At 39.0% G+C, this 27227-nt stretch overlaps 1 protein-coding gene across 1 annotated transcript in view; it reads left to right on the top strand.

Annotated features, from left to right (window-relative positions):
- LOC122788950 (transmembrane protein 150A-like) overlaps nucleotides 1-27227 on the top strand; it is a 656138-nt gene that overhangs the window by 526709 nt on the left and 102202 nt on the right. Inside the window, exon 6 of the mRNA XM_044055995.1 lies at nucleotides 1530-1657. Coding sequence (XP_043911930.1) covers nucleotides 1530-1657 — 128 coding nt within the window. The remainder of the gene's footprint in view (nucleotides 1-1529; nucleotides 1658-27227) is intronic.

Below are 27227 nucleotides of genomic sequence, written 5' to 3'. Positions count from 1 at the left end.
ACCAAGACAGAGTGTCCATGAGGACTAATCCTACATTTATGCCTAAGGTGGTATCCAGAGTGTCCTTAAACCAGGCAATCCACCTACCTACCTTCTTCCCCAACCCACAAAACAGAGGGGAAAGAATGCTGCATACCTTGGATGTACACAGACAGCTACGCTACTACCTGGACAGAACAAAAGTAACAGAAAAACTGACCAGCTTTTTGTAGCCTATGCAACAGGAAGGGAAGGAAAAGCAATTTCCAAACAGACAATCTCCAAATGGATAGGAAATTGCATACGATTCTGTTACTCCTTCCATGGAAAACCAATTCCACAGAACATACGACCTCATTCTACAAGAGCAACAGCCACTACCACAGCCTTCTTACGAGGAGTGGCAACCAAGGACATTATTGAGGCGGCTACTTGGACCTCCGTGCATACATTTGCCAAGCATTATAATTTACCTCTGTATTCCAGATCCCGAGCAGGGTTTGCCACTGCTGTACTGCAAGGGATCCTAACCACACCATAATCTATTCTTCCTCCTCCCTAGTTGGCTATGGTATTCTACCCAGTTGTTATGACTGCAGATGCATCCATGAAGGACATAATACAGTTTTGTACCTACCATAAATGTAGATGTCCGAACTGGATAGCATCTGCAGTCAGGATTACCCTCCCTCCTTCCCCTCTGAGGTACTCCTAGGGTATTTACCCTCCTAATAGCTAGCTGGTGGGGAGCCTCTTATGGTGTATTTGTTTGTATATATGTACATACATGCTTATTTTTTGTGTTTGCCTTCTATGCTTTGGGAAACATTGGCATTTTTACCCAAAATTTAGACTTCCAAGAGGGCAACTGGCATCTGGGGCAAGAAACACTGAAGAAAATGGCGTCGGCTGATGCCTTTATACCCGAAGACCAGCAGAGATGACGTCGGGTGAAGTGCGACATCAGCCGAAGCCGGACCCGGACTTTGGAATCCGGCCGACCGAAGGGCTGCCTGACGACAGGACAACCCAGTTGTTATGACTGCAGATGCTATCCAGTTCGGACATCTACATTTATGGTAGGTACAAAACTGTACTTTGCTGCTGGTTGTCACAATACTGTCACCTGTTAAAGGCTGATAGTATGTAGGACCGTCAAGAACAAAGAAGGAAGTTCTGCTTGTTTATGATGGCACCTTCCAGTCATGTCGCTTTAAAGTGACACAGCATGAAACCCACCATGACTAATACAATGGGCAGATAATAGTTGCTTAATAGATCAAGAAAGATGACTCAGAAAAGGTGAAGGCAGGAGGCACTGTTGCAAGGCCTAGAGGCACAAGACATAAGACATGGAAAAATGTTGACTATTCCATTTTATTTTGTTAAGAAGCCCTTGAACAGTTATTTTGAGTCAATACTTTTCTGATTTATTTCTCAAATTGCTGCAAAATTGCAGTACTTCAGGTGTAATTGCAGATGTAATGTTTTTAATGTGTAATGATTAGTTTGCTTGTTGGACTGATATTTATCTTTTTTTCCTCTTACAGTCATACTTGTGGGCTTGCTGCGTTATGCCCAGGTGATGGAGACATACTTACAATCTGTCCTAAACACTGCTGGATTGTTCTCAGGATGGATTTGTGCCATCGGACTAATCATTATTGGAAATTTTCAGGTAGATGAGCTTTGGCAAAGATTTCATTTTGACCAGCTGTGACACCAATGTTTATTATAATAATAATAATTATTATTATTATTATTATTATTATTATTATTATTATTATTATTATGGATTCTTTACTTCTCACTTTTATTTTGTGCCAGGATTTAACCCTCTGTAGTAGTGGTCTTTTATGGAAATGTAAGCTATTACCACATTTGCAGAGCATCATGCTGTTATGGTGGTCTGCTCTCTCTGTAATGCAGTACTTGGTAAATATGTTAATTTGAAGAAGTCTGAGTGACATCTGCCAGAATTTTGTTGTCTGATATTCATTTCTTCATTGCATAAGTGAACAGTGACAGTGTTTCACAAAGTCTACATGCATGAAAATGCATTTCAAAGGGTGAAGGGCTCTCAGTTCTTTGACACATGAATGGTGCCAATTAACTTGATTATTGGCCATTATATTGTGTGGATTGCCCACTGTATGAACCAGCAACCTACAATTACACAGAGAGTCTAAATACCGAATTTTAATGCTGCGATGGTAACTTTTTGATATTTAAAATGTGGCAAAACTGTCAGCTGTAGATAACAGGTTGGTTTTGTTTATTTGCTGCTCAGGTATAGACATATGTGCCCAGTATAAGGAAAAGGCCTGAGTTTTATAACACCAGGGCACAGGAAGCTGGAACTGTCCCTAATGAAGAGGGTGCTCTAGATTATGAGTTTTTAACAAATCCTTTACAGGTCAAAGGTGAAGCATTCTAAGTGATTTAAACGGAAATTGTGCGGCCTTCAATACAGGATACTGGACTACCAACTTCTGTGATATCCGTAGAGTGTACCTTTTGGTTTCACTGTTCCACTTCAAAGCCTAGGTTGTGTTCAGAGGCAGAGAGAGGGCAAATAGCAAGGCTTTGGTAAACATGACTTCTTTTACCTGCAATCTTAAACCCTGTAACATGTGAAGCATTCATTGTGGATACGAGGTAGGGTCATGGCAGATGTCTCTTATTCCATTTTTTTTAAACTGGTTGTGAGGAAAACAAATAAATGAGGGACAGCAGACATGACCTTTTTGACTTTACCTCAAGGCTTTTAGAGTTGCACTACACAAAAGCAGAAGAATAGAGAGAGAGAGAGAGAATTGTATCCGGCGTGAAGAATTATTTTACAACTTGGCGGTTTCCTTGTAAAAGTGGCTCCTAATGTCACCCATTTAAAAAGAGTAGACAGCTAGAAACATCACTTTTTCTCTCAGAAGATTACATTGCATCAGTATTGGATCAGAAAGTATGCACGACTGCAGAGAACAGCAACCTCTTTACTAGGGTGATTTCTAGGTACAGACTAAAGAAAAAATGTGTGGACTTGAGAAACACATGACATGATAAAATAACAGCCAGAGTTCAGTAACAAACCCCTGCTGAATCATGACCACAGGGCAGAGAAACACGAGTATACAATGTGTAAGGAGGAGCTGATGTTGCTAATTAAGGAATGTCTTCTAGGTCTCAATGGATTTGATTGCACTAACTGGCAGGGTAGCAGGTGGACCACTGGCGACTGAGATGTTTAAGAAGTCATGCTTTGGCAGCTGATATTGCCTTGTTGTTGTAGGAAAAGCAATAGACCACAGGACTCAGGGGCAGCCCGTGCTACTGGACTGCTGGACTGCAGCCCCCCAGCTGTAAAAATAAAGAAATTAAAAGAAAGTAAAAGAAAATAAAAGATTAAAAAAATTCAAAATTTGTGGACTTTCATGCATGCGCACTAGTTCGGACTGCTGCTGAGACAGTCTGGAGCATGCACAGACTGTTTCAGCAGCAGTCCGGACTGGGAAACATGTCAGAGCAGAGATCCCAGAAGTCTATGCAGTTGTAACTGCAGAGACTGTCGCTGGAAACTTATCAGAGTCGGACTGCAACGTCAGCAGTCTGGGTCTCGTCGGGGGAAGATCTCGCGATTTGGAGCTATGGATAGCAGTCTGGAGTCTCGTTGGGGGAAAATCTCACGATTTGGATTTATGTGGACAGGCGTGGAGCTGGAGCTATGGATTTATGTGGACGGGCGGGTCCAGCAGCTATGGATTTATGTGGACGGGGATTTGGAGCAGCTATATAGGTAAGGGGTGTGTGTGTGTGTGTGTGTGTGAAAATGCCCCAGTTGCTATATACTGGTGGCTAGATTCATGGTGGTGTGGTAGGGAATACCTCAGGCTTGAACCCTGTACCTTGTATGCAGGTGTTAAAGACCTGAATTCCCTACCCACCACCATTTGTAAAAAAATTGCAGATTTTTGCCTCATATTTGATCTGATCTGTTCCTCATAATATCTGTGGTTTCTAAATGTTGCAATGCTTGATATTTGATGGTGGAGTGGTAGCATTGTTGCCTCACAGTTGCAGGTTCTCAGGTTTGATTCTTGGCTGGGGTGCCTTCTGTGTGGGGTCTGCATCTTCTCCCTGTGTTTGTGTGGGTTTGCTTTGGTGTTCTCCCATGTTACAAAGACATGTCTGCATTATTTCTTCCTGGGCCTCTGCTGAAAATTGTTTTTTTGTTCCAAGTCAGACTGTCCTGATTAACAAATGTTAAATAAAATTGACAGGCATTTGATTTTCAGACTTCAGGTTTCTGAATGTTTAATTCCTTACATATTTGATAGTGCAGTGGTAGCATTGTTGCCTCACAGCTATAGGTTTTCTGGTTTGATTCTTGGCTGGGGTGCCTTCTGTGTGGAGTCTGCATCTTATCCCTGTGTTTGTGTGGATTTGCTCTGGTGTCCTGCCATTTTACAAAGACATGTGTCTGCAGTATTTCTCCCTGGGCCTCTGCTGAAAATTGTTTTTGTTCCGTCAGAAGTAAAATTGACAGGCATTTGAATTTCAGACTTCATATTCTTCAGAAAATACATAGTAACACAACCTAAGTTTATAAGATGAATATTTGAAATTTGTCCTTATTTTTGGGACTGTATTACCCCATTATTGGCTTTGTCCAGGTTTTTTGTGCTAAGGTTGACAGCTATGGCAAGAACTGAATTTACTGAATATGTTTGAGGGCTGTATTCCCTCATTACTGGGTTTGTCCAGGTGTTTTGTGCTAAGAGGTTGACAGCTATGGTGAGAACTGAATTCATTAAATGATAGCCATTTAAGTTTCAGTCTTCCGCTCTTTCACAAAGCAGCTGATTTGGCATAGTGGTATGTTGCTCTGACTGTTTTGCATAGGGACCTTGGCAGTAAAATGTATGGTGGTAACACAGTATTTTTCTTTCACAAAGCAGGTGATTTGGCATAGTGGTATGTTGCTCTGACTGTTTTGCACAGGGACATTGGTAGTAAAATGTATGGTGGTAACACAGCATTTTTCTTTCACAAAGGAGCTGATTTGGCATAGTGGTATGTTGCCCTGACTCTTGCACAGGGTCCTTGGCAGTAAAATGTATGGTGGTAACACAGCATTTTATTCTAGCAACTTTCCAAGATTATACAAGCAATGTTTAATGTGTCCCTGTTTTTTGGGCTTTTGACCCCCCCCCCCCAATAAATTTGGCTTTTTCCAGATTTCTTGTGCTGCGAAGTTGAGATGCAGTTGAGTATTGAATAGATTTTACAAGGAGCTGAGTGCTGCAGAGGAAGAGAAGTTTAGTGCTGCTTATGCTAAGTCAGCTTGCACTGTTAATAGCACAACAGGTTGTGTACTTGCTTTTGATGCAGAAGGTTGTTGGTTCTACTCCCACAAGAGGTGAATGCTGCCGTACTGAAAAAGTTAAGATACTATGAGCCTGTTGCAATATTACTAGCTTATCATTTTTAATGTAATATAGGCAATTTGTTCCTCAGGGGCATCAGACACTTTATTTTTCGATGAAACCATGAAATATAAAGGTGTTTGCTTGCAGCAACCTCTTCATTAGTTACAGATTTATTTAATGTGGAATTATTTAGATGACTTTTTTACTTTTTCAGGGATTGTGCATATTTACTGATAATGGTGGACTGTAGAATTGTGCATATTTACTGATAATGGTGGACTGTAGAAGTTTGAGTAGACTTTTATGATGGAAATGTTCTGAATTGGGCAGTTTTGTCATTACTGGTGCATGCATTTTGTTTCATAGTTTACTGGAAAAATGTTCAAAACAATAGGAAGGTGTATCAAAGAGCACATGTACGTTTCATATGCAAGGGACCTATGATTTGAAAACAGCCCAGAATTAATCTTTATCTTCCACTGGTAAAATGTATTTTCTTTGAATGTGGGTTTCAATGCTGTTTCAATGAATGTGAGTTTCAAGGGCAGAGAAGTTTTAATGCTAAGTTTGTTTAGCAGATGTCTTGGTGTTTGTGCTGTAAAATGCAAAATAAAACTTTCAAATGAAGTCCAAATCATCATAGAAGTAAATCAGTATGCACATTAGTGTTTATGGTAAATGGAGTGAAATAGCCAAGTAATGGATCATTGGAATGGCTGCAGGGGGAGGATCCATTCGACCATGATTTTGTGAGGGGGAAGGGCGGCAAACTTAAAGACAGCCCCAGCTGAACTATACCTCCCTACTGTCCAGATTTTCAAAGAATTAATAGATTTTTGCTTTTTATTTTTGGTTTGTTCCTCATAAAATTTGTGGTGTTCTGGCAAATCATTTAGGAATTAAGTCACTAAATAATGACACACTGAGTTTCAGACTTCATAACCTTCAGAAAAATACATGCTAAAGTAAGACCTGTTGTTCTATCAACTGTCTCAGTTTATACAAGAACAATTTTTAGTACTATTTATATGTTCCCCCAATATATTTGGCCTTGTCCAGATTTATTGCATTAACAGGATGAGAGGTACATGCAAATAAATTGCTTTATAGAATTAGGCACAGTCAAACCTCTCAACTGTCCCTGATTTTGGCTCAAAATGTTGCTCTTCCCCCTAATAATCCCTCAGCAAAATACAATTTTGGAAGAAAACATGGAGGGTTTGCAATTAAGAAATAAATGTAATAATCAGAGTTATAGATTACTTTTATTTCAGAAATGCATGTAGATTCTTTTATTTTGTCAGCTGCTCAAGTTAGCAGTACTAATATAAGTGTCCCTTCTTTGACAGGTTTCCAGCTGTATTGTGTGGCTATTTTATATTTTTACATCACATTTTTGGTCCATTTTTCATAAAATTGTGTTTTTTTTGGAAAATTAGTGACAAATCATTAAAGACTGAAGTTAGAAAATAATGACAGACATTTGAGTTTCAGATTTCATACCATTGAGAAAATTCATACTAATGCAAGACCTATTCTATTATCTTTCTAAGTTTATAAGAGCAATATTTAAAAATTGTCCTTATTTTTGGGCCTTTGTCCCACTTCTTTGTATGGCTTTGTCCAGATTTCTTGCTCTGAGGTTGAGAGGTATGACAAATGTGTCAGGGCCATCACAGTCAGCCAGAGACATTTCAAATTGTGACATACTTGTTGCACCCCACTCCCCCATGTAGTGACTCTGGATGTGTCGAAGCAGGGCAAGGAGTACTTATGCAGTGTAAATGTGCAGAGTACCCCCCCCCCCATCCAAGGTAGACACAAGTACTAGAGTGGCTTTTCATCTGTCCTTGATTTTTTTGCAGAATGGTCTGGTTTCTGTCATATTTTTTGTACTGCTGATTTATGCTTATTACTAGCGTTATCGCCTCACAGTAAGACACTGTCCGGTTCGATTCTCAGCTAGAGCGTCTTCTGCGTGGAGACATGTGTGAATGGGCGTACCTTCGTTGAAGGTTGTGCATCAGGGCTGGTAACTCGGCACGTAAAAATCAACTAACAATCATTAGCGGACCGGAGTTCCGTTGTGGCAACCCCTAACCGGGAAAAGCCCAAAGACGCAACAACAACTCAAAGTGCCTGTTGCTCTGTGTTTAAGTAGCAATACTTTAATGACCATCAAGTAAGCTTGGCTGAGATCGTAAGATGCAAGTAAGCTTTAATATGTATACTGTTAAAGAATTGCCAACATTGAAAGCCTTTCTGTTGTTGCCATGTAGAGAATACTTAACTAGATAATGTATAAGCCTTGGGTATTGAAATGCATATGACAGTATTTGTAATAAAGGACAGGATTACATTATTTTAAGAAGCTCATTACACTTGGAGACTTCCAGTCATCTCTGCAGGCTTTACCCATAAACTAAACAGAATGCCAATCGTGTGGTCCATAACCTGTACAGTAATCCTTTTAAGCAATGTATCTTGAGCTTATTTCTTGTTTGCTTTTCATTTTTTACTTTGATCATGTTTTCCCCATGAAACAAGTAGATAGTTGTCAGACAGCAGGTCTTTTTTTGGATAAGAAACATTTTTACAAGTGGGGGCATCAGAGATTTCTACTTTCAGCATGTTACTTGGTACTTTCATAAAGGTGAATATAAATTATAATTAGAACTGCAGTGCAAGAAGTGGTTTGAGTTGAGTGCTACTTGTTTTTCTTATACTTGATTTTGACTGGCATTCCATTAATGTATTTAAAAAGTAATTAATTTTTTCATGCCTCACAACCTTTTTGTTTCCATCTAGATATTAAGTAAGCTGTCATGCAGCCAATGCGTTGAGATATTTTTATTCTTCTACACTTCATTTTGTCTTGATTGGACTCTCATAATGACGGTTCGGTGTATTTAGTTAGTTTTTGTGGTTTTGAGCATAGCTCCTCCACTTTCTAGTTGGCCACACCCCTTCACATTGACCCCACCCATTCAGCTGTCTCCTGCTGATTTGATTTGAAGTCCTCTGCTGCCACTGACAGGACTAAGTGTTCCAGAGCCCACATGAAGTCCATGTGCTAATTTCCTATTGCCAGAATAACTTTTAAGCTACCTTAATAAATTTCATTTCCTTTTAAAATCAGTTCTTTTTACCAAATTTACATAATTTTTGCATCTATTGCAGCATAACACTAATTTTATTCTGTTTAAAATCAGCATTAACTTTCAGCAGGAGAAGCTGAGACAGTCTGTTTGAGAAAATCAATATTTCAAACCAGTCAAGAATTTTACATCAAAGCCAAATGTCTTAAAAAAGCATAGTTTCTGATGCTATCAAATCTAATACTTAGTTATTTTTTTTTTTTTTGTAATTGGTATACATTTAACAGACAAACCTGGGGCAAATCAGGCTTCAAGAGTCATTAAATGTTGTAATTCCCATTGCTTGTTAGATGGCTATTGCATTCTAAAAAAATAGAGGACTACACATGCTTAGATTCCTGTGAAGTATTGTATTAGCAATAGAATATAAGGGGTACACTATGTTTGAAAGAAAAATGCTTTTCAGGACTGGACACTGAAAGTTGTTTCCAAGCATTACAGTTCATTTATGTAGTTTCAGATATGTTGCTTTTAGTTTTGCAGTCTTACAGAGAAATGGCTGTATAAATTTTGAAGGTTTTTGAACTATAGTCAACATCATGTTAGTAGTCTGCAGTGTGCTGACATCAAGGATTTTTACAGCCTGTAAAGACAGCTTATGACTCATGGGAAAATTAATCCTATAGGTGACACTGATGGAAATGCAGCTATATTGTCCCCAGGTTTCACAAAATGAAGAGAAACTTTTCATATATTGTCTAAGTTTATTATTTTATTAAGCCATTGTGCGGCATTGAGGGATGAAACCTTGACTGTGTCATAGCCAGCTGAAGTTTGAAAAGCAGCATGGAAGCCCTGTTGGAGCTTGGAGGGGGAGGGAGGTGATTCTGGCACACCACATGGACAGCGCCTAGCAGCAGCACTGTATGTCTACCCCAGGAAGACTGGGTCTATGCAGCCAGTGTTTCTGTGTATGCAATCACTCTGTTAGCTGAAGGGAACCCTTGTATGGCAGCTGTAGTGGAGAGCAGAAGAACTGTGGCAAGGGGGGGGGTCTGCCATAAAAGAATGTAGGCTACCCCACAAGGTCAGTAAAGCTGGCCTGCTCCTTGCTACCTGATTTTCAACATGAATGGCTGAGCTCATAGGAGAGTCCTGGACAAGAACTTCTCATCTGCCCAGGGAATTCCAGGCTGCTGGAACCAATGGGACAATTGGGAGCAGATACAGGATCCATCAGGCTCTGTCCTGTGTGTGAATCTATCTGACTGTCTAGTGAATCACAGAACTGTAGTGGTTCTTAGTCCCTTTAGATTAATGTATAGGAACACATTAACTCATGTGAATTTTGAATCCCATGGGGCTGGAGCCAAGGGCTCTGCTAAGATTTAACTAGTGCCTTTATTCTACATCATAATGATCTGTGTTGACATATACAGGACAGAAGTTCTGAATTGTGCTGCATGTTTTTTTCTAGTTAGTGCAGACAGTACAGATTATTTCTCTGTTGAACAGTTGAATGTGACAAGGGTACACATAATAACAGCATACTTAAGGCCTACACAGAATGGACTTCAGACTCCACAAAACAGTTACAGGAGCAGGTGAATATATCTGAGAAAATTCACCAAAAGTAAATACTTCTGTAACACTGTATGAATTATCTAGCATTGCGTACATTCTACAGTCAAAGAATTGCTGAAGTCTTTGGGTCTTTGCAGCTACTTAAATTGCAGTTCAAGCACTGCTGTGAATACACTAACATGCAGGGTCCATGATGTACTTGGAAGTGTGGAAGAAAGTCATAAATTGATTGTTTAAAAAAGCAGAAAAAGAGAAAAGCATTTATGATAAAAAAATGTTAGTGATTGATTAGGAATACAGCTCATTGCTTTAAAGGTGTTGAAGTACAATGTTAGAGTTGTGTCTTTTACACTCCACCTCAGAGTCTCACCCTGTTTTCTCCATTTGTTTGTATGACTTCTTAACAATTTTGTCAGTAATATAGAAAAACAGACAGGTTTCAGAGTGGTTAAATGGCACAGTATCAAGCAGACATGTGAGTAGCAACAATGACCTTTCTAAATGCAGGCATTATGAGGCTGGTTCATTTAAGTAGCACTTTATAATTTTTGTCTCTCCCCTCAGAGTGTCATCCAAAAGCAATTTTATAAGCTTTTTGGTCCATTCATTCCATGTAGATTGAGAACCAGTTACTCAGGCCACCATTCAGGCAACTATCAGGGTTATTTATTTATTTCTATAGTATGGCTGTGATAGCTCTCTATAAATGTAAGATTATTTTTGGTCAGACTGTAAACAATCTGTGAGCTTCACATAAACCTTATAAAATATGTAATTGTTCTTATTCAAGGATGATGTAGCACAACAGAAGCATGTGAACTGTGCAGATGTGACTGAAAAGGTATATGAGTAAAGACTTGTGCTTGTTTTTTGTACAGTGTATATAAGGTTTGTAACTTTGCTAGTAACTGTGTTATTCTGGGAAAGACTTTAGGAACTTCTGTATCACCAGTGTAACTGTGACCAGTTAAGCAGTTAGCCTGAGGCTGTAGAAGGCATCTAAGGTACTATCTAAGGTACATGATGATAATGTATCTTTCCTAAGACTGACCTCTGACTACTGTTTAGAGAAAGAGCTAAGCTCTGTCATTGCTCAGCACAGTAGCTGAAAAGGAACTCTGTAACCAAGAGGTTACATATGAGAAATGTCTTCATATGCTGATGGATGAGTAGGAATCATATCGGGGTGTCTTGCTGCACACCCTTCTTTTGACATTATTATTTCAAGATGCAGTTCATGTTGTATAGACCATATGCACATGAAGAACAGAACTACAAAATGATATGCCAGTGCACAATACATATGAATATGATATGGAGATGTATCATTCATTGCTATAGTTGGCCTGACACTCCTGAGATATTCTGATATAATACTGCGGCTAAAAACATTAATCTAATGGCTTGTTGCATATAGTTACACATCTTATGGGCACATATGTACTTACATGATAGATATACATCAACTGATTTTTGCTCTGGACCTCTTTCTGTCAGTTTGTCTATCTGTCATTTCCAGATTGCTGGTAACATTTTTTTAATCTGACACTTTTGTTGGTTTAAGTGTTTATATGAGGTCCTTAATTACAGTTAACTGCTGCTGAGCTGATGAAAGGCATTTCTGATGTCACTTTCCAACAAAATAGCCCCCCCCCCCATCCCGTCCCCCGTTATCTGTCAAACATGACAATTTGGAAGTTTAACAGGCTCAGCAGGGCATATTACAGTTTATGTAATGAAGCAGAGCTTGAAGTGCACAGACTGTCTGATTGTAACAAAGTAACAAGTGAGGATACACAGCAGAAATGGGTAAAGACCCATGCTTAAGCCTGCAATAGAGTTGTAATTTGAATTTCTGATCACTTGTTACTGGGCCTATTTCAGTGGGGTGGCCAAAAAAGACATGGAAGTTAGTATATAATTGGGGTTTGTTGTTGTTGTTGTGTCTTTCGGCTTTTCCCGGTCACCACAGTGGAACTCCGGTCCGCTAATGATTGGCAGTAGAATTTTACATGCCGAGTTGCCAGCTCTGACACACAACCTTCAACGAAGGTACGCCCATTCACACATGTCTCCACACAGAAGACGCTTTAGCTGAGAATCGAACAGGACAATTTCTTACTGTGAGGTGACAATGCTACCGCAGCACCACCATTGGGGTTTACAAGTGAGAGGGACTCGAAGCCCCATGATCTGACATTACAAGTTTGCTAACAGCTTTTGTTATAAATGCTTGGTTGTACTCCAAGCTAAGAAATGACACCTTGTAGTACCCAAATTAATATCAGGTGACATAACTGGTTATAATTACAGTGACAGTAGAGCTAAAACATGAGGATTTGTCTGTCCAGAATAAGGTGTTCAGATAGGCTGCGGTGTCCACAGCATTCCCATTCAGGAGACTGACCATAAGTAAGTTACTGTACAAGCCAGCCAGGGCTTTTTTATTGCAATCTTTTTGTTTTAGGCTGGGATGTTGAATTACACTCTGTACATGTGATCTGTTCTCTATTAACAGACATCAGAGAATGAGTTACATGATTGTTATGCAGTCTGCACGCAGAAAGCCATAGCTGGCTTTATGGATAACAAGCAGATGTGCAGTATGCTGGTATCATGGCCTCCCCAATAGCAGTAACACATTATTAATGCCTAAGTAATGCCTGATAACTCTATCTCCAGAGTATGGTAATGATCAGAGACTTATCAGCCATTTAATGGTAGAAGCTAACTGATGCAGATGTACACACGAGTGCTGATAGTGCTGAGAAAAAAGTGGCTAATGCCAGGGGAAGAAGCAGTAGTAATTGGATGAGAATGAAATACATACATACTTAGTAATGGAGTCAGTACTTTTGTAACATAAAATTAAAAAAGGGTCAATTACATTAAAAAAATGGAGAAGTAAATCCATACAGATGAGGCGATAAATAGAATAGATTCACAGACAGGTTTTTGTACACTGCAAATAAAGCTGGAATAGTGATAATGGGAGAAAGCAGGCAGAAAGTCTTGGCAATGTACATGTAATTACTACCAGTGGATTGATTCCCAATAAACTATAAGAACTGCCATTGGTGTTGGTGATAAGATGATGGATCATCGAAGGTTGCTGTATGATAGAGTAAACATAAACCAGATGGTCCTGAGGATGACAGGACAGGCAGCTTATATATTTGTGCTTATATGATTACTTCAGATTTTTCACTGAACACGTTTTTCCACACACAGATATTCAGAAGTACTAAGGGTTAAAACAGAACGATTGTACTTTTCAGTTGTTTGCTTTCCTTCCTTCTGTGTGGTTTTATCTGTTGGATGCAACTTCCATCCTTGTGTTTGTTTTGACCGTGTTCTAGTAAGTACAATAGCCACTGTGTAACCAGATGTTGCTGAGGTAGGACAAACTTCAACAGGAGCACACATGCTGCAGAATGTCCTTTGTGCTGTGTTGATTGAACACGTCTCTCCTTGGCAAATCACACACATATGCACACACACACACCATGGCTGTTACCTCACAAAGACTTTTTGTCTTGAGTTAGAGGAATACATTAAGCTCCTTGTGCAGATGGACTAAAAGGCCCCATTCACTTTGATTACGTAATAATAATAATAATAATAATGTATAAGAAACCTTGGTCACTCCTGTTCTGTGTCTCAGGTTTCATTTCACTGGAGGTTCAAAGTCAAAGAAGGAGGGGAAGGGAAGATCAGTTTGCTTTGATGGTTCCACTTCAAACAGTTGGAGTTTATTTTGCACATTTTCTGCATTTTAGATTCCACATTCTCTTAAAGTAGTGCATCACTGTAAACAGAAAGGTCACGGACATTTAGCAGAAAGACTCATAAGGAAGGAGATGTAACAGCTCCTCTCATAAGTGATGTGGATAAAAACATACAAGCTGTAACCTGTTTTATTTCTTTTTTAACTGAGAATAGTGGCATTGTAACCATGCACGCCTATATGACTTTTTTGCGTGCTTATGCATGACTTGCTACAACCTGCCTGCATTAATTCCTTGCCAAGGTCAGTAGTATTGGAAGTTTTTTTCTTCTCATTTGACATTAGAACTACAGAGTGTAAATTAACAGTAAACTTCGATGTTCAGTTATGCTATAGTAGCTTTCATAAAATGACAGCTTGGGTTTATACCTCTCAACTGTACAGATTTTCGCAGAATATCCACATTTTGGCCTCATATTTTTGGTCTGTTTTTCCTACAGTTTTGGTTTTCTGGCAAATTAGTGGTAAATCATTAAAGACTGAAGTGTGAAAATAATGACCGATGTTTGAGTTTCAGACTTCATATCCTACAGATAATGCATGCTAATGCAAAGCCTGTTATTCTGTCAACTTTCTAAGTTAGTAAGAGCAATATTTAAAACTTGTCCCTATATTTAGGCCTTTGTCCCACTTTTATTTATGGCTTTGTCCAGATTTCTTGATCTAAGAGGTTTGCCCATTGTTCATGATAGCCAAAATCACAGAGGGCAGGTAAGTAAACAACTAGGAAGACGTCCTTTACATTCCTGAGTCAACTACCTAAAAATGATTGCATACTAAATGAATGGATGCAAAACGCACATAACCTGACTGAGCATGCTGCACTGAACTGTAATGCAGGTAGACGCATGCAGTACACAAAATGGTGAACAGAACTGCCAAAAACAATTAGGCACATTGTTTGTTAGAATAAACCTGAAAAATTTACTAAGAACTCACTGCAAAACCAGCGTATGGCATATGAAGGTCACATAGCTAGGTAGTCAAGCCCATGCTGTGTGCTGCAGTTGACCAAAACACCTAAATAAAGTCTTATTTATAAACATGACTCAGTGAAGCACACCAGCACAGCACTTCCCCCAACACGTAGTCCAACGGGGCACTTATTTGAACCTATGAAGACCATTAATAGCAGTGATTACTCTTAGAATAGCCCGACAGGTGCAGGACTTGTGTTTGGACTGGCAATGAGATAGTCTGCAGTTTTACGTTCATACAAGCACTTCTGTACCCTTATTCTCATGGGCTTAGGTCATATGTCAGTCATATGGCTGTATAGAAGGTTTTGGCTTTGGTATCCCAGGTGGACATCAGGTTATCTGTCCAGATAACCAAACAGTTTGAACAGTGATCTTTAGGACATCTGCTGTTACAATAACTTCTTGCACAACTGCAGTTCATGTTTGATGCTTGGCTTGCCATTGCTGTATCTACATGATATATGTAGGTATATAGCTCCCTCCTTTGTCTCATGTCAAAAGCTGTATATTCTCAGCTATTTCAGATTGTTTTATTTGATATTGTTGCCTCTACGTTGTACCTGTATTTTTCCATTTAATGTGTGTCTTGTTAGCTATTTTAAGGTACCAGATCTTTTCTTCCTGGGTCTCTGCTAAAAATGGGTTCCCTGTTGGCCCAGTCAGTCTTTCCCAGTAAACAAATGTCAATAAAGTAAATTTAGTTAGTTAATTGCAGCTATTTCTTCTTGGCTAGGAGCATCTGTTCTTTTGACACATTATATAGCCTTTGACACTTACCCATGGTGATCTTGTATTTGTTCCTGATCCAGATCAGTGGAAGTATTGATGAAAACAGTCCTACGTTTAAGAGATTCAATTTTGTTTGCATAAATGTGAGCAAAGTACTTGTTCACATTGTAGTGCTTTTCTGTTCAGCTGATACCCAGACTGTAGAACCACTAGTCTTTGAGTTTCAAGCTGGTACAATCCTGTTACTGAGTATAAAGAAGACTTGGTAAGTACACAGTTTAATTTCTTATTCACTTGTATTAAATACTTCACACCTAGAAGTAACATGTTTTGAAACTGCATGGAATTAAAAATATCTGCTTCACTCTATGCCGTGTGCAATCTGTCAAAATAAATATATTCTGTACAGATGTAATTTAAAAATAATGGTTCAATTTGCTAAAAAAAAAGAAGTAAAATACGGTAGATTATAAACATTTTGTTACAGTTATTCTAAGCATACATGAGAGGGAAAGGGTTTTAAACAGCCAATTAAATTGTTAACTGTTTAATTTTATAAGAAAAGCACCAGCTCAAGCACTATTCTACAAAAGGTGTGTGTGTGTGTGTGTGTGTGTGTGTGTGTGTGTGTGTGTGTGTGTGTGTGTGTGTGTGTGTGTGTGTGTGTGTTTGTATTCACATCGCAAGTGTGTGCATATTTAAACTTAAGGGCATATGGTAGGCTGCACCTTAATATGTTCAAGACAAACTACTCATCTTTCTAATGTCAGTTATTCTAGGACTAAAGAACTTCCAACACTTCATGTCTTTTTTTTCTAGTAAAAGTGTGTATGTCCCTTACTCATATTTGTAGCGAAAGATCCATTTATCTTTTCTCTTATTACTTGCTCTTTGCTGGGGGCCATAATTCTTTCAGCTGGTTGGAGACTTCAGATTATGATTTGATTTGTGTAGTTCTTAAATGAAGATTTTATCAACAGCTGTGTATTGCAGAGCTTTGTTAGTACCTTATAAGTAGACTGACACTTCATGTGAACAGAATATTCTTCCATTAAGCAAAGCCACAAAGTCTTAAAATATGGAAACTGTGCCCCCCACACACACACCCCCACACACACACCCTTCTCAGATGTCGGAAAGAAAGCTCTTAAGTCTGCATAAAGCACTTGCAGTTTCCTGTTTGCACATCATTGTCTTAAGGGAAATTAAATACCACAGTGCTGGCAGTGGGATGCATTTACAATAACCATGCTTCCCCAACAGCTCCCGTAATTCTAAATGCTGGAGAGATTGTGAAATCATAATAGGAAAACTAGCAGCTGTGTACAGTATAAACAGAGATAAATTATAGTGAATGAAGTACAGATGGAGAGCTGCCTGCTTCAGTCTTCTGATCTAAACTCAAGAGTCAGTTTACAAGACATTCCTGGAAAAGCTGGGGTGGAAAATTTTGGAAACGCTACCAAATTCTAACAATATGAACATCTTTTCTGTCATCCCTAGTTCATAATGAATAATAATTACTGACTAATGTTCATGGGAATAAACAATATCTCCCCCTCACACTGAAGCCAGAATGCAATAGTTGTGTGAGGAGACTAAACGCAGACATTGCACTAAATTCCACCACCCACCCCAGTCACATGACTGCGTCTTATTCCCCTTTTTACTGTGGGCCTTCCTAGGACCATTAGAGTTGATTAATCTCATCTGAAGTCTATTTTCAGTCTAGAGGTCATGGCATGAATCACCAGGGCATGACTATATTGCTTATATTCCTGACAGTGATGCATAGATTCATACATTGTTACTAGGCTAATGATCTAGAGGCCTGAGGGGGATAAGCCTAGCCAAGTTTTTCCAAAAGAATAATGATGTTCTGTATCCAAATAGGACATTTGGGACCAGACATTTATAAGCTGCTTCTCTCCATAGGAGATATGGGTGCCAGGCCTGGTGTAAATGTCCTGTTCCCCATCCACTGGTCTAGGTTGTACTTAAATTGGGTAATAGATGAACTCAGCTTCACATGGATGGGAAGCCTGGGACACATATCTTTCAGTTTGTCCTGTTTAAGTTACAGACAAAATTCAGGTCCCTAGACCTTGTATTTCTAGTACTCTTTGACTTAAAAATATATACGAGATTCATAAGTGAGGGGTTTGTGAATGCCTTGTAAGCCAGGTGTAGATTACCCCTCAGCAATCTATAGGAGATTGAGCACAGGGAAGGGCTTTAAGGTGCTCTGCATAAAACAGGTCTGTTACACCTTCTGTTTTTTTTTTTTTTTGTAAGGAACTATGAGGTCACTCAAGTTGTTGCATATTCCTGGTCAGGTACATACCAAAGGGATCACTGTAGTCTGTGATTGGTCTGATAAAGGAGTAGTACAGTGGGAAACTGACTTCTTTTGACCTAGATACCATGCCCTTACTTATAAGTTGCTAAACTTAAAAGGATTTCCTCACCCCTGTGGCCACATAGTGGTCGAAGGCAAGGCTACTGTGTATGTATGTACCCAGATCCCTGACCACTGGATCGACTCTTGGGGACGTATTATCAACATGGTAATTAGCTGGGATGGTTGACTTCCCAAAGAGTACAATTATGCATTTCTTAACATTCAGTTTAAGACCATGACTATGGCATAATTTTTTAGTCAGAGATAGACCTTCTTGAAGAATGCTACTTTCTGCAGGGGAGTCGATGATAACCCAGCTAGCGATCATCTGCAAACTTAGCCATAAACCTTTAGCATTTGCTCCCATTTCAGAGAAATCAATGCAAAAAAGGAGTAGCTTCAGTACCAAGCCCTGGGTGACTCTGCTAATGACTGGCCCGTTGGTGGAGCTGGCCTCACCTATTTTGATTTCTTGGGTCCTATCACTGAGGAGGTGGCTATCCAGTGGGTGATAAAAGGGTTTATACCTTAATTAGTGAGCTTGTCTATAACGCCTGAGTGTGGTATTGTATCAAAAGCCTTGGCCAGGTGGAGGTAAGCTATGTGCACAGTCTTACCTTCATCCAGTGTTTTGGTTTCCCTCTCAAAAAAGTCCACCAGATTTAATAGGCATGACCTTCCTTTAACAAAGCTGAAGTGTGATGCGTTCACCATTTGCAGGTTACCTATATCCTCATTTATCATGTCCATGATGATTCTTTCCATGGCCTTACATATGAGGCTGGTAAGGCGTATGGGCCTGTAGTTACTCTTTTGTGTAGGGGAATGACTGTAGCAATCTTCTATTCCTTGGGTACAAAACCTGACTGAAGGCTCCAGTTGAAAGTGATTCAAGTGGACCAAAGAGGTCATGTTTCATGCTATTGATTAAACATCCCAGGATGTTATCGGTGCCCATTGATGCAGTGTTTGTGGCCTTGGAAAGTGCATTGATGACCTGTTCCCTAGTAATGATTGGGGAGATTGTGGTATGCAGTATTTCCTTTGGACTCTGGAAATTTGAGCTGAACCTGTCAGACAAAAGTTTGGCAATGGCCTCTGATTCAGTGTGGGTGATGCCATTTACAATAAGTTCTGCACATTGTTGTGTAGTTCTCCTGAGGTTATTGACATAACTGTAGAAATCTTTGTGATTGTCCTTTGCCTGAGAAGCTATTTTTAATTCAAATTTAGACTTTGAAGTATTAATTAACCATCCTAGCTGCCTGTTTAGATTGGTCAGGGAGCTTTGAGTATGTTTGGCTTTGTTCCTCCTACACTTGGCCAAGATTTTTTTTCATTTGTTCTTTTGTTATATAACCAATTGATATTGTGATTCTACCAGGATGGTTTATCTTTTGAGTTTACTGTATTCTTAATACAAGTGGGCACAGCTTGCTCTATACAGCTATCAATAAGGCTGTTCAGAGATTTTGTAAGTAGCACAGTGTATGCTATTTTGTTTACTGGGTTTAGGAGTGCTTGGAATTTAGCTTGTTTAGTAGAGAGAGAGAGAGGTTAGCCTTGGAATAGTTCCTAAAGGGTTTTAGTTTTGCTGGATCCTCATATTTAATTTTTATTTAAAGTAGTACTGCCTGATGGTCAGATCTGATGAGCAAAGACATTATATTTTTGAGGAACATGGCTCCCCCCCCCCAGTGTTCGTGATCACAAAGTCAAGGATGTTTGTACCCCTGGTAGGAGAATGGACCAACTATTCCAGGATGTTGATATTAAAGTTTAAGAATTGCTGGGCTTGTGCATTAGAAGTGGTATAGGACTCCCAATCTATAGAGAAGTAGTTGAGATCCCCCATGAATATCGTATTGGGTTGAACAGTGAGGGACTCTAATACACTGACAGGTAGTATGGGTTTCCTGGAACATGGAGGGGGAACCTATAGGTTGCAAGGATATGGTATTTGTTCATTTCTGCATTACCATCAGATCTCTGGCAGTCAGCACATACTGTAGGATTAAGGCTCTGAGTTCTTAATGAGCTTCTTATTAAAGTTACAGGTACGGAGTTTAATTCCTTCCACCTTTGTTTGCCTACTGTGTAATTCTGAGCAGGTCACTTGATCAGCCAGTGTTTACAGGTTGCCCATGAAAAAAGATACTTGTGCCTATTGGACTTATTCGGTTAACAGATAAAATAAAAAATAAACTCCCAGTCATCAGTACCAGGCCTGTTCATTGAGTTTTACAACAGTAATTTTTCTGTGCTAGAGGGATGTCATATTATACGATGTGCACAAATAGCAGATGGCACGTTTCAACTTTTATTTACTAAACCTCACTGCCTACTTTTCTGTTTGTGCCACCATAATAGAGGTGCATACATTTTGTACCTAATAATATGCTTAAAGTTATGCTACAAAGATTTAAGTTTTAATGTTGGTCTGTGCTACTTGTCAGGCCTCAGCTGGCCAGCTGTGAATTGTGGAAATGAGACTGTGATTTCTCCCATTCTGCATTATAATCATAACCCTGGTAGTCAGGACAGAGGATAAAGTCTCTTAGTTATTAATGAGCTTCTTAAAGTTAAGGGTACATAGTTTGATTCTTTATACTATTGTTTGCCTACTGTGTGATTCTGAGCAGATCACTTGACCAGACAGTGGAAATGCATCTTGAATCACTTACAAGTATTTTCAAGGACTGTGTTGTATAGATATTGACTATGTTTACAAGTTGTGTCTTAAGTTTTTGTATAATTTTGATAACAGTTATGGCTTCTCTCTCTTGCTTTACTGCTACTTTTGTAGTAGGATTTCTGAATATGAATGACAAACACAAGTCTAATTTTTGAGAGATTTCTTTGACTTCAACCATTTCTGCAACCCTAAGGCAAGGTGCTGCTTCTCTGGCAAGATGTAGGTCTCAGTTAAAGATAGGAGCCCTCTATAACATGCCACACTCAGAGTATAGTTTTTTTCCCTGCTATACAGTAGCCATAATTAAAAAATGATTGTGCAACAAGTTGGAAAAATATGTTTTCTGTTTTGTACTCCCCATTACAAATTACAATGTAAGAACATTCATCTACAGTTGCCTATTGGAAGATTATGGAGTATCATACAAAATAAGTCCAGCGGATATGAATTTCAAAGATGTTCTGTTTAGTCCACCTATTCAGAAGGTACTTCAAGGTGAAAAAATAATTTTCTGGTAAGGCAAAGTCCCTCTACCACCATGCTGTAAGCATAGCACTGCACCTGTTAACTTAATATAATTAACTTATGAGTTAAAGAAAGGGAATTAATCCTCCAAACTCACTGAATTTGTCTCAGTGGTTCAGTCGAAGATGTTCTGGTTGTTATAAATTCGACAGGTTCATAACACAGAGACTGCTCATGCTATAGAATAGACTTCCCATACATCTCAAGCAGAGCACCTCACTGGCCCTCTTCAAGAGAAATCTTGATGAGTGGATGGGAAATAGAAAATTCACCCCAGGGATCACGCCGGTGGCTCTAGTCGACAGAGGCAGTGGGAACTAAGGTTGGGTGGCACGATGCCAGGGTAATCCTATGAGTTAGGCTTGTAAAGGCTCCAGGGCCATTAGCCTAGTGCACACCTATGAACGACTACTTTAGGTAATGCATTACAGCAGCCCAGGGAAGACTTTGTCATTAAAGCCCAGCACAAGCACAAATCTATTCATGCACGAATGAGATTTTTTAGCTAATAAAAGTGACAATCACCAGTACATATTTTGGCAAAATGAACTCACCAAAGTAGCTTTCTCAAAAGAAGACTTTGTTCATAAAGCAATAGAATCCAGCATTTCCTGTCGTGGCAGAATCCTTCATGCCATATTTATTTCTTTACTTTTGTTTACTGGGAAAGACCGACTGGACCAATGGCCTATTTTCAGTGGAGACTTGGGGGGAAAGCTCCATTACATAGATACAATTGGTAATAAAGTTGCAGTGATAAAATAAGACAGTAGTGAAAAGCTCTAATCCATAGAATGAAATACTGAACGAGTTACAGTGGTAAGATAAGACAGTGCAATATTCAATGTATACTTACAGAAGAGAAATATCTGCGGTGGTGCAGCGGTAGCGTTGTTGCCTCACAGCAAGAGGTTCTCCCATTCATTTCTCAGCTGGAGTGCGGGGAGTGTCTTCTGCGTGGAGTCTGCATGTCCTCCCCGCGGTTGGGTGAGTGTTCGAAAGACATGTGTAAATGGGCGTGCCTTCTTTGAAGGTTGAATGTCGAGCTGGCACCTCGGCGTTTGTGAAAATCTACTGACAATCATTAGCAGACCGGAGTTCCGCTGTGGCGACCCCTAACCAGGAAAAGCTGAAAGACAACAACAACTTACAGAAGAGAAATAACAGTGGTGAATAGAATGCACAATATTTAAATGTCAAAAACAATAACTTGTAGAGAAAGATGAAGTACTCAAACAATACAGTAATAGAAGTTGAACATAAGTTGGAAAAAAAGAAAAAAAGGACAACATGTAATTAGAGGTCATTCGCAGAGAGTCATAACAATGGGGGTAGACTACAACACATCCGAGCAATGCCTTAATATAATATGTATAAGCTGAACATATGTTCTTTGAATTCCCATAGAGAACACTTGAAGTAAAACTGCACGAAAGGAGAGAGAGGCAGAAAAGGAGGAAGATGGGCAGAAGTTGTTAGATCATGAATACAGGGAAGGCATAGTAAGATAATAAGATAAAGAAGGGATGAAAGTTTAGCCTGGCATGGTGCAGGAGCAAAGCTAGGTGTTAGTTTGGTGTTCCTTAGGAAGTAGTTTAAATTTGGGTGTATTGATAGTATTAAGTATAACGTGAGACATAGAGTTCCAAGACTTAGATATTTTGTTGGAGAACAATGAATCACCATGACTATTACTGGATTTAGTTACTTTCAGTAGGAGTTTGTTAGACGATCTTGGGGTTCTACATTTGGAGGTTGGCTATACTAAGTACATGAGTGCTGGGCAGTTATCAGGATGGTGAAGGATGGAATGAGTGAAAGTTAGTTGATTAAAGGAGAGAAGATTAGGTAGTTCATCCAATTTAGTTGGTATAGCGCTGTGCAGTGGTGTGATCTGTAGGGAAGGTTCTGTGGGGGGGGGATCAGGTGTTTTGCTACTGGTGAAGAGCATGTTTTTTTTTGGTGGGGTTGAGTACAAGTTGGAAGTCTGAAAGATATTTGCAATGTCTAGGAGAGATTGCTGAGTTCTTTGTAGGACTTCTGGTAGGGAGAGAGCTGAACATATGAGGGAGGAGTCTGTCTATTGAACAATGGTTTCATGTGGAGTGGTTGTGCAGGCTTTGTTGGTGAAAATGAAGAGCAGTGGACCAAGAATTAAGCCTTGAGGTACACCAACTGAGACAGGTAGTAGGTGTTAAAGTCATAAATAAATAACATTAAGAATTTACCTTGTATGCCTTTAGTCAGGAACAGCACTTAAGGATGTGCAAACAGAAATTTTATTCTTACAGCGCTGGGAGTTAGTCTTCATAATTCTTGATGAACCATTCTCACTTTACATACAAAAACTGTAATTGTATACATTTTCTTATCAAACTGCTCATCAATTTCATGACGTTATAATGACTGTGTCCTATAGAAAACTTTGCAAATGTCCTCATCCCTCGTGATGTTCATTTTAGACTTCACGTGAACACCTTCCTATACATGATTCACCTGCTTCCAAGGGGTCTTGTTTCTGACCTTGGATGTTTCAAACCTGCTCTAGCAACAACACACTCTTCAACAAATTCCTTTTTGTAATAACTACATGCCTCACTTCATGCAACACATACTATTCTCTCTTATTGCATACTAAAAGAATGCAGTAAAAAAACAGCAATACTGTGGGCTTATGAAGTTGTATTTTTCCCAGCCCTGCATACAAATATATTTTTTTTTAACAATCATATTATAGCATCATTTATAAAACTGAAATTAATAAACATTTTAATAAGGAGTGATTATAGGGTAGGAGATGACATCTGCTGCAAGTCTAAGAAATTCATTAGGTAGTTAGTTAGCAGTGAGGGAAGAGGGCTTTAGTTTGGAAGGAAGTTTTTTTTAATGGTGTTAGTTGTATTGTATTTATAGTGAAGGATTTGTGGTTAGTTTGAGATCTTGTAGGGACAGATAGAGGGGTATTTTTGTCATTCTTTACCAGGGACATTACAGAGTTGATAGAGTGTGAGTTAAATTATGAGCAATGCTATCAGTAGAGTTTGTTGAAGCTGGGATTGAGGAATGAACAGGTTTCAGCAGTAAATTGATGGCTCCTCAAAATTTCTGGGGATTATTCTGGTGCATTTTTTGGATTGCTGTATAGTAGTTTGTTGTCATGTTTAATTTGTTTTAGCACGTTTTCATATTTGACGCCAGGTATGAAGTAAAGTTTGGTTTTTGGTTTCATGATGATGGTACCAGGCTGTGCCTCTCTGTTTGAGGAGCTTTTTGGCTACATTAGTAAGCCATGGTATATGCTTAGATTTTGCATGGATCTTTCTAATGGGAGCTAGATTGTTTAAATAGTGGGGAATTTTTCATTGAAGTACTGATCAGCCATGTCTAGGTAAAGGTGTTTTAGAGGGGACCAGTCATGTTGATGCAGGAGAGTTTTAAAGGCTTCTGAGGAGAAATTTCTTTTGTTGCGGACATGTTGGTAAAGGATGTTTTTTTGGGGGCAAATGCAGTTCCTAATAAGGTAAGTGGGTAGGTGATCACTTAGGCTGTCTGGGAGACAGCCCAATTGGTGACAGAGGGAGGCTTTATTTGTTAGTGTCCAGTGTAAGACTGATGTTTTTTACTGTGATTGTCAAACCTTATAGGAGATTTTATTAATTGACTAAAACCGTGGAGGTTTATAAAATTGGTAAGATTGTCTGAAGAGCATGTGGTCCAGCTGATATTGAAATCGCCCATTATTATGGTATCCTGAATAAAGGCTGAGGCACACCAACAAAGAAGGTCTTCAGTAATAGTGGGATTGTTACCTGGGGGGATGTAAATGGCTATAATAATGATTTGTTTATTAGGGTTAGGTTGGAGGCGGGAGATTAATATTTCAGAGTTCATGGGGTCTGGGGGAGTTGATGTCAAGTCGTACCAGTTTGAGATTATCGCCACACTTATGGGTCCTTTCATGTCTGTGGATATTATAAGCATGGATTAGGATTTCATTATCTTGTATGTGGGGTTTTAGCCATGTTTTTGTTAGGATTACTATTTCTGGAGAGTACTGGGTGAGTGTTGCGTGAAATTCATGAGTTTTGTTTAGCAAGCTTCTCAGGTTCACGTTTAAGATTAGGAGATCTGAGTTTCAATGCGGGAGATTAATGAAGTTAGGAGAGAGTGCTATGTTTGGAGAGAGGTGTGTTTGATTTAGGCACTGAGGGCCTCGATTAGGATGTATGTCACCACTTAGTTTAGTTTGAGTTGAATTGACAGGGAATAGGTGAGAGAGTTTGATAAGTAGTCTAGCTTGTTTGTGCAGTAAGTTTAGATTAGTTTGTAAGTATACATATTTAAGTGAGAAGAGTTCGGTATTAGAGCTGTTGTAGAGTTGTGGTGATAAGCAAATGTTATTTAAAGGGTGTTGTGTGGGGTGATGACTGGGTTTGTAGGAGAGTAGATAAAAGTGACTTGATTTTGTTAAGATGTAGAAAGGTAGGTAGTAATAAGTAAGCTAAATAATGCTGAGATTTGAAGTAGCATAGTGTTTGTATTTAATCTAGAGTTAAGAAGGGTTATGGTAACAGGGTTAGGCTGAGTTAAAGAGGGTGTGTATTTTAAGGGGAGGGGTTGAAGCAATAATTAGTGAGCATGGTAGACTGTGACTAATTAACTACAGTTGATTTAAATGCTGTGATTGGTGGTTAGTGAAAGGGGTGTATACACTGGTTAAGTATAAATGTATGGCTAGTGGAGGTTGGTTGGGTAGGGGAGTGGAATAAGCCTGAGCAGAGCGGGTTGAACCTTGGTTAATGTGGCTGTTCATTCATCTAAAAAATCAGTAAGCACTTTGTTTAAGATTATAATCCTTTGGCAAAATCAGTTAACTAGAGGAGAAATGTCAATGGGAGGGTAGCGGTCTAGTAATTGCAGGAAAGTAAGTTTAATGGGACTGGTTATTCAGGAGACCAAGCACTACACTGTTATATAGGGGGCAGAAATAGTGATTTACAAAGTAAGGGCAAGAGAGTACTGAGAAAGGGGTGGGAAACAGTGGAATGGGACCTGGTGATGTGTTGTAAGCATTTGCAGATAACAAACAGTTAAGGTTTTATACTGTTGCACTTAGAAAATAAAACTAGGGCACATAAAACATTTGAAAGGCATTATGCAGGCTTCTTTGTTGGGTAGCCATGCTCCTTGCATCAACTAATTTACATGCACAGATTTGAGACAGTGGTGTGTAGCACAGGTCAGGAAGGAAGATTTCCTCCAGTGCATCTTTGAAAAGTAGTGGCATACACACAGCATGTGATCACACTTACATACACACTATATATATATATATATATATATATATATATATATATATCTCTCTCTCTCTATATATATATATATATATATATATATATATATATGGGTCCCCTTCAGTAGATTGAACATATAACAAGTTCGAACCTCATATGGCCGAGACCATATGTTCAAATTTGTAAATGATCGGGCTGAATGGAGATCTCTGTACAGTGCGAAACAGGAAGATTTCCCTTTTCCGCAAAGTAGTGCAATCTTGGAGTTGGTATATTTAAGTAAGGGGGGTATGGGGGGCGTAGCCCCCCTGCTACAGATGTTTATTTTTGTTTTTTCTTGTTTTTTCTTTTTTTACTTCAGTGTTCGAACTGTTACAAGTTTGAACATATGGTCTTGGCCATATGTGGTTCGAACTTGTAATATGTTCGATCTACTGAAGTAGAGCCATATCTATATATAAATACATATATATATATATGTGTATATATATATATATATATATATATATATATATATATATATATATATATATATATATATATATGTGAGTGCACTGTTTTTTTATCAGAATTATGTGTGCTCAAGATCAGCTTGGTCAGACACATTTGGTTGACTAAACAGATGGCCGACAGGTGTGAGACTGCACAATTCTTGGGGTTGGGGAATAGGTCCTATCCTCGATTTTGTGCAATCTTGGAGTTAGTATATATAATAAGTAGGGGTTATGA

The sequence above is a fragment of the Protopterus annectens genome, chromosome 14.part0 (genome assembly GCF_019279795.1).
Source record: "Protopterus annectens isolate FY-2018-M chromosome 14.part0, PAN1.0, whole genome shotgun sequence".
Lineage (NCBI taxonomy): Eukaryota > Metazoa > Chordata > Ceratodontiformes > Protopteridae > Protopterus > Protopterus annectens.
The sequence above is the reverse complement of the archived record's forward strand: the minus strand, read 5'-3'. Positions and strand labels throughout refer to the sequence as shown.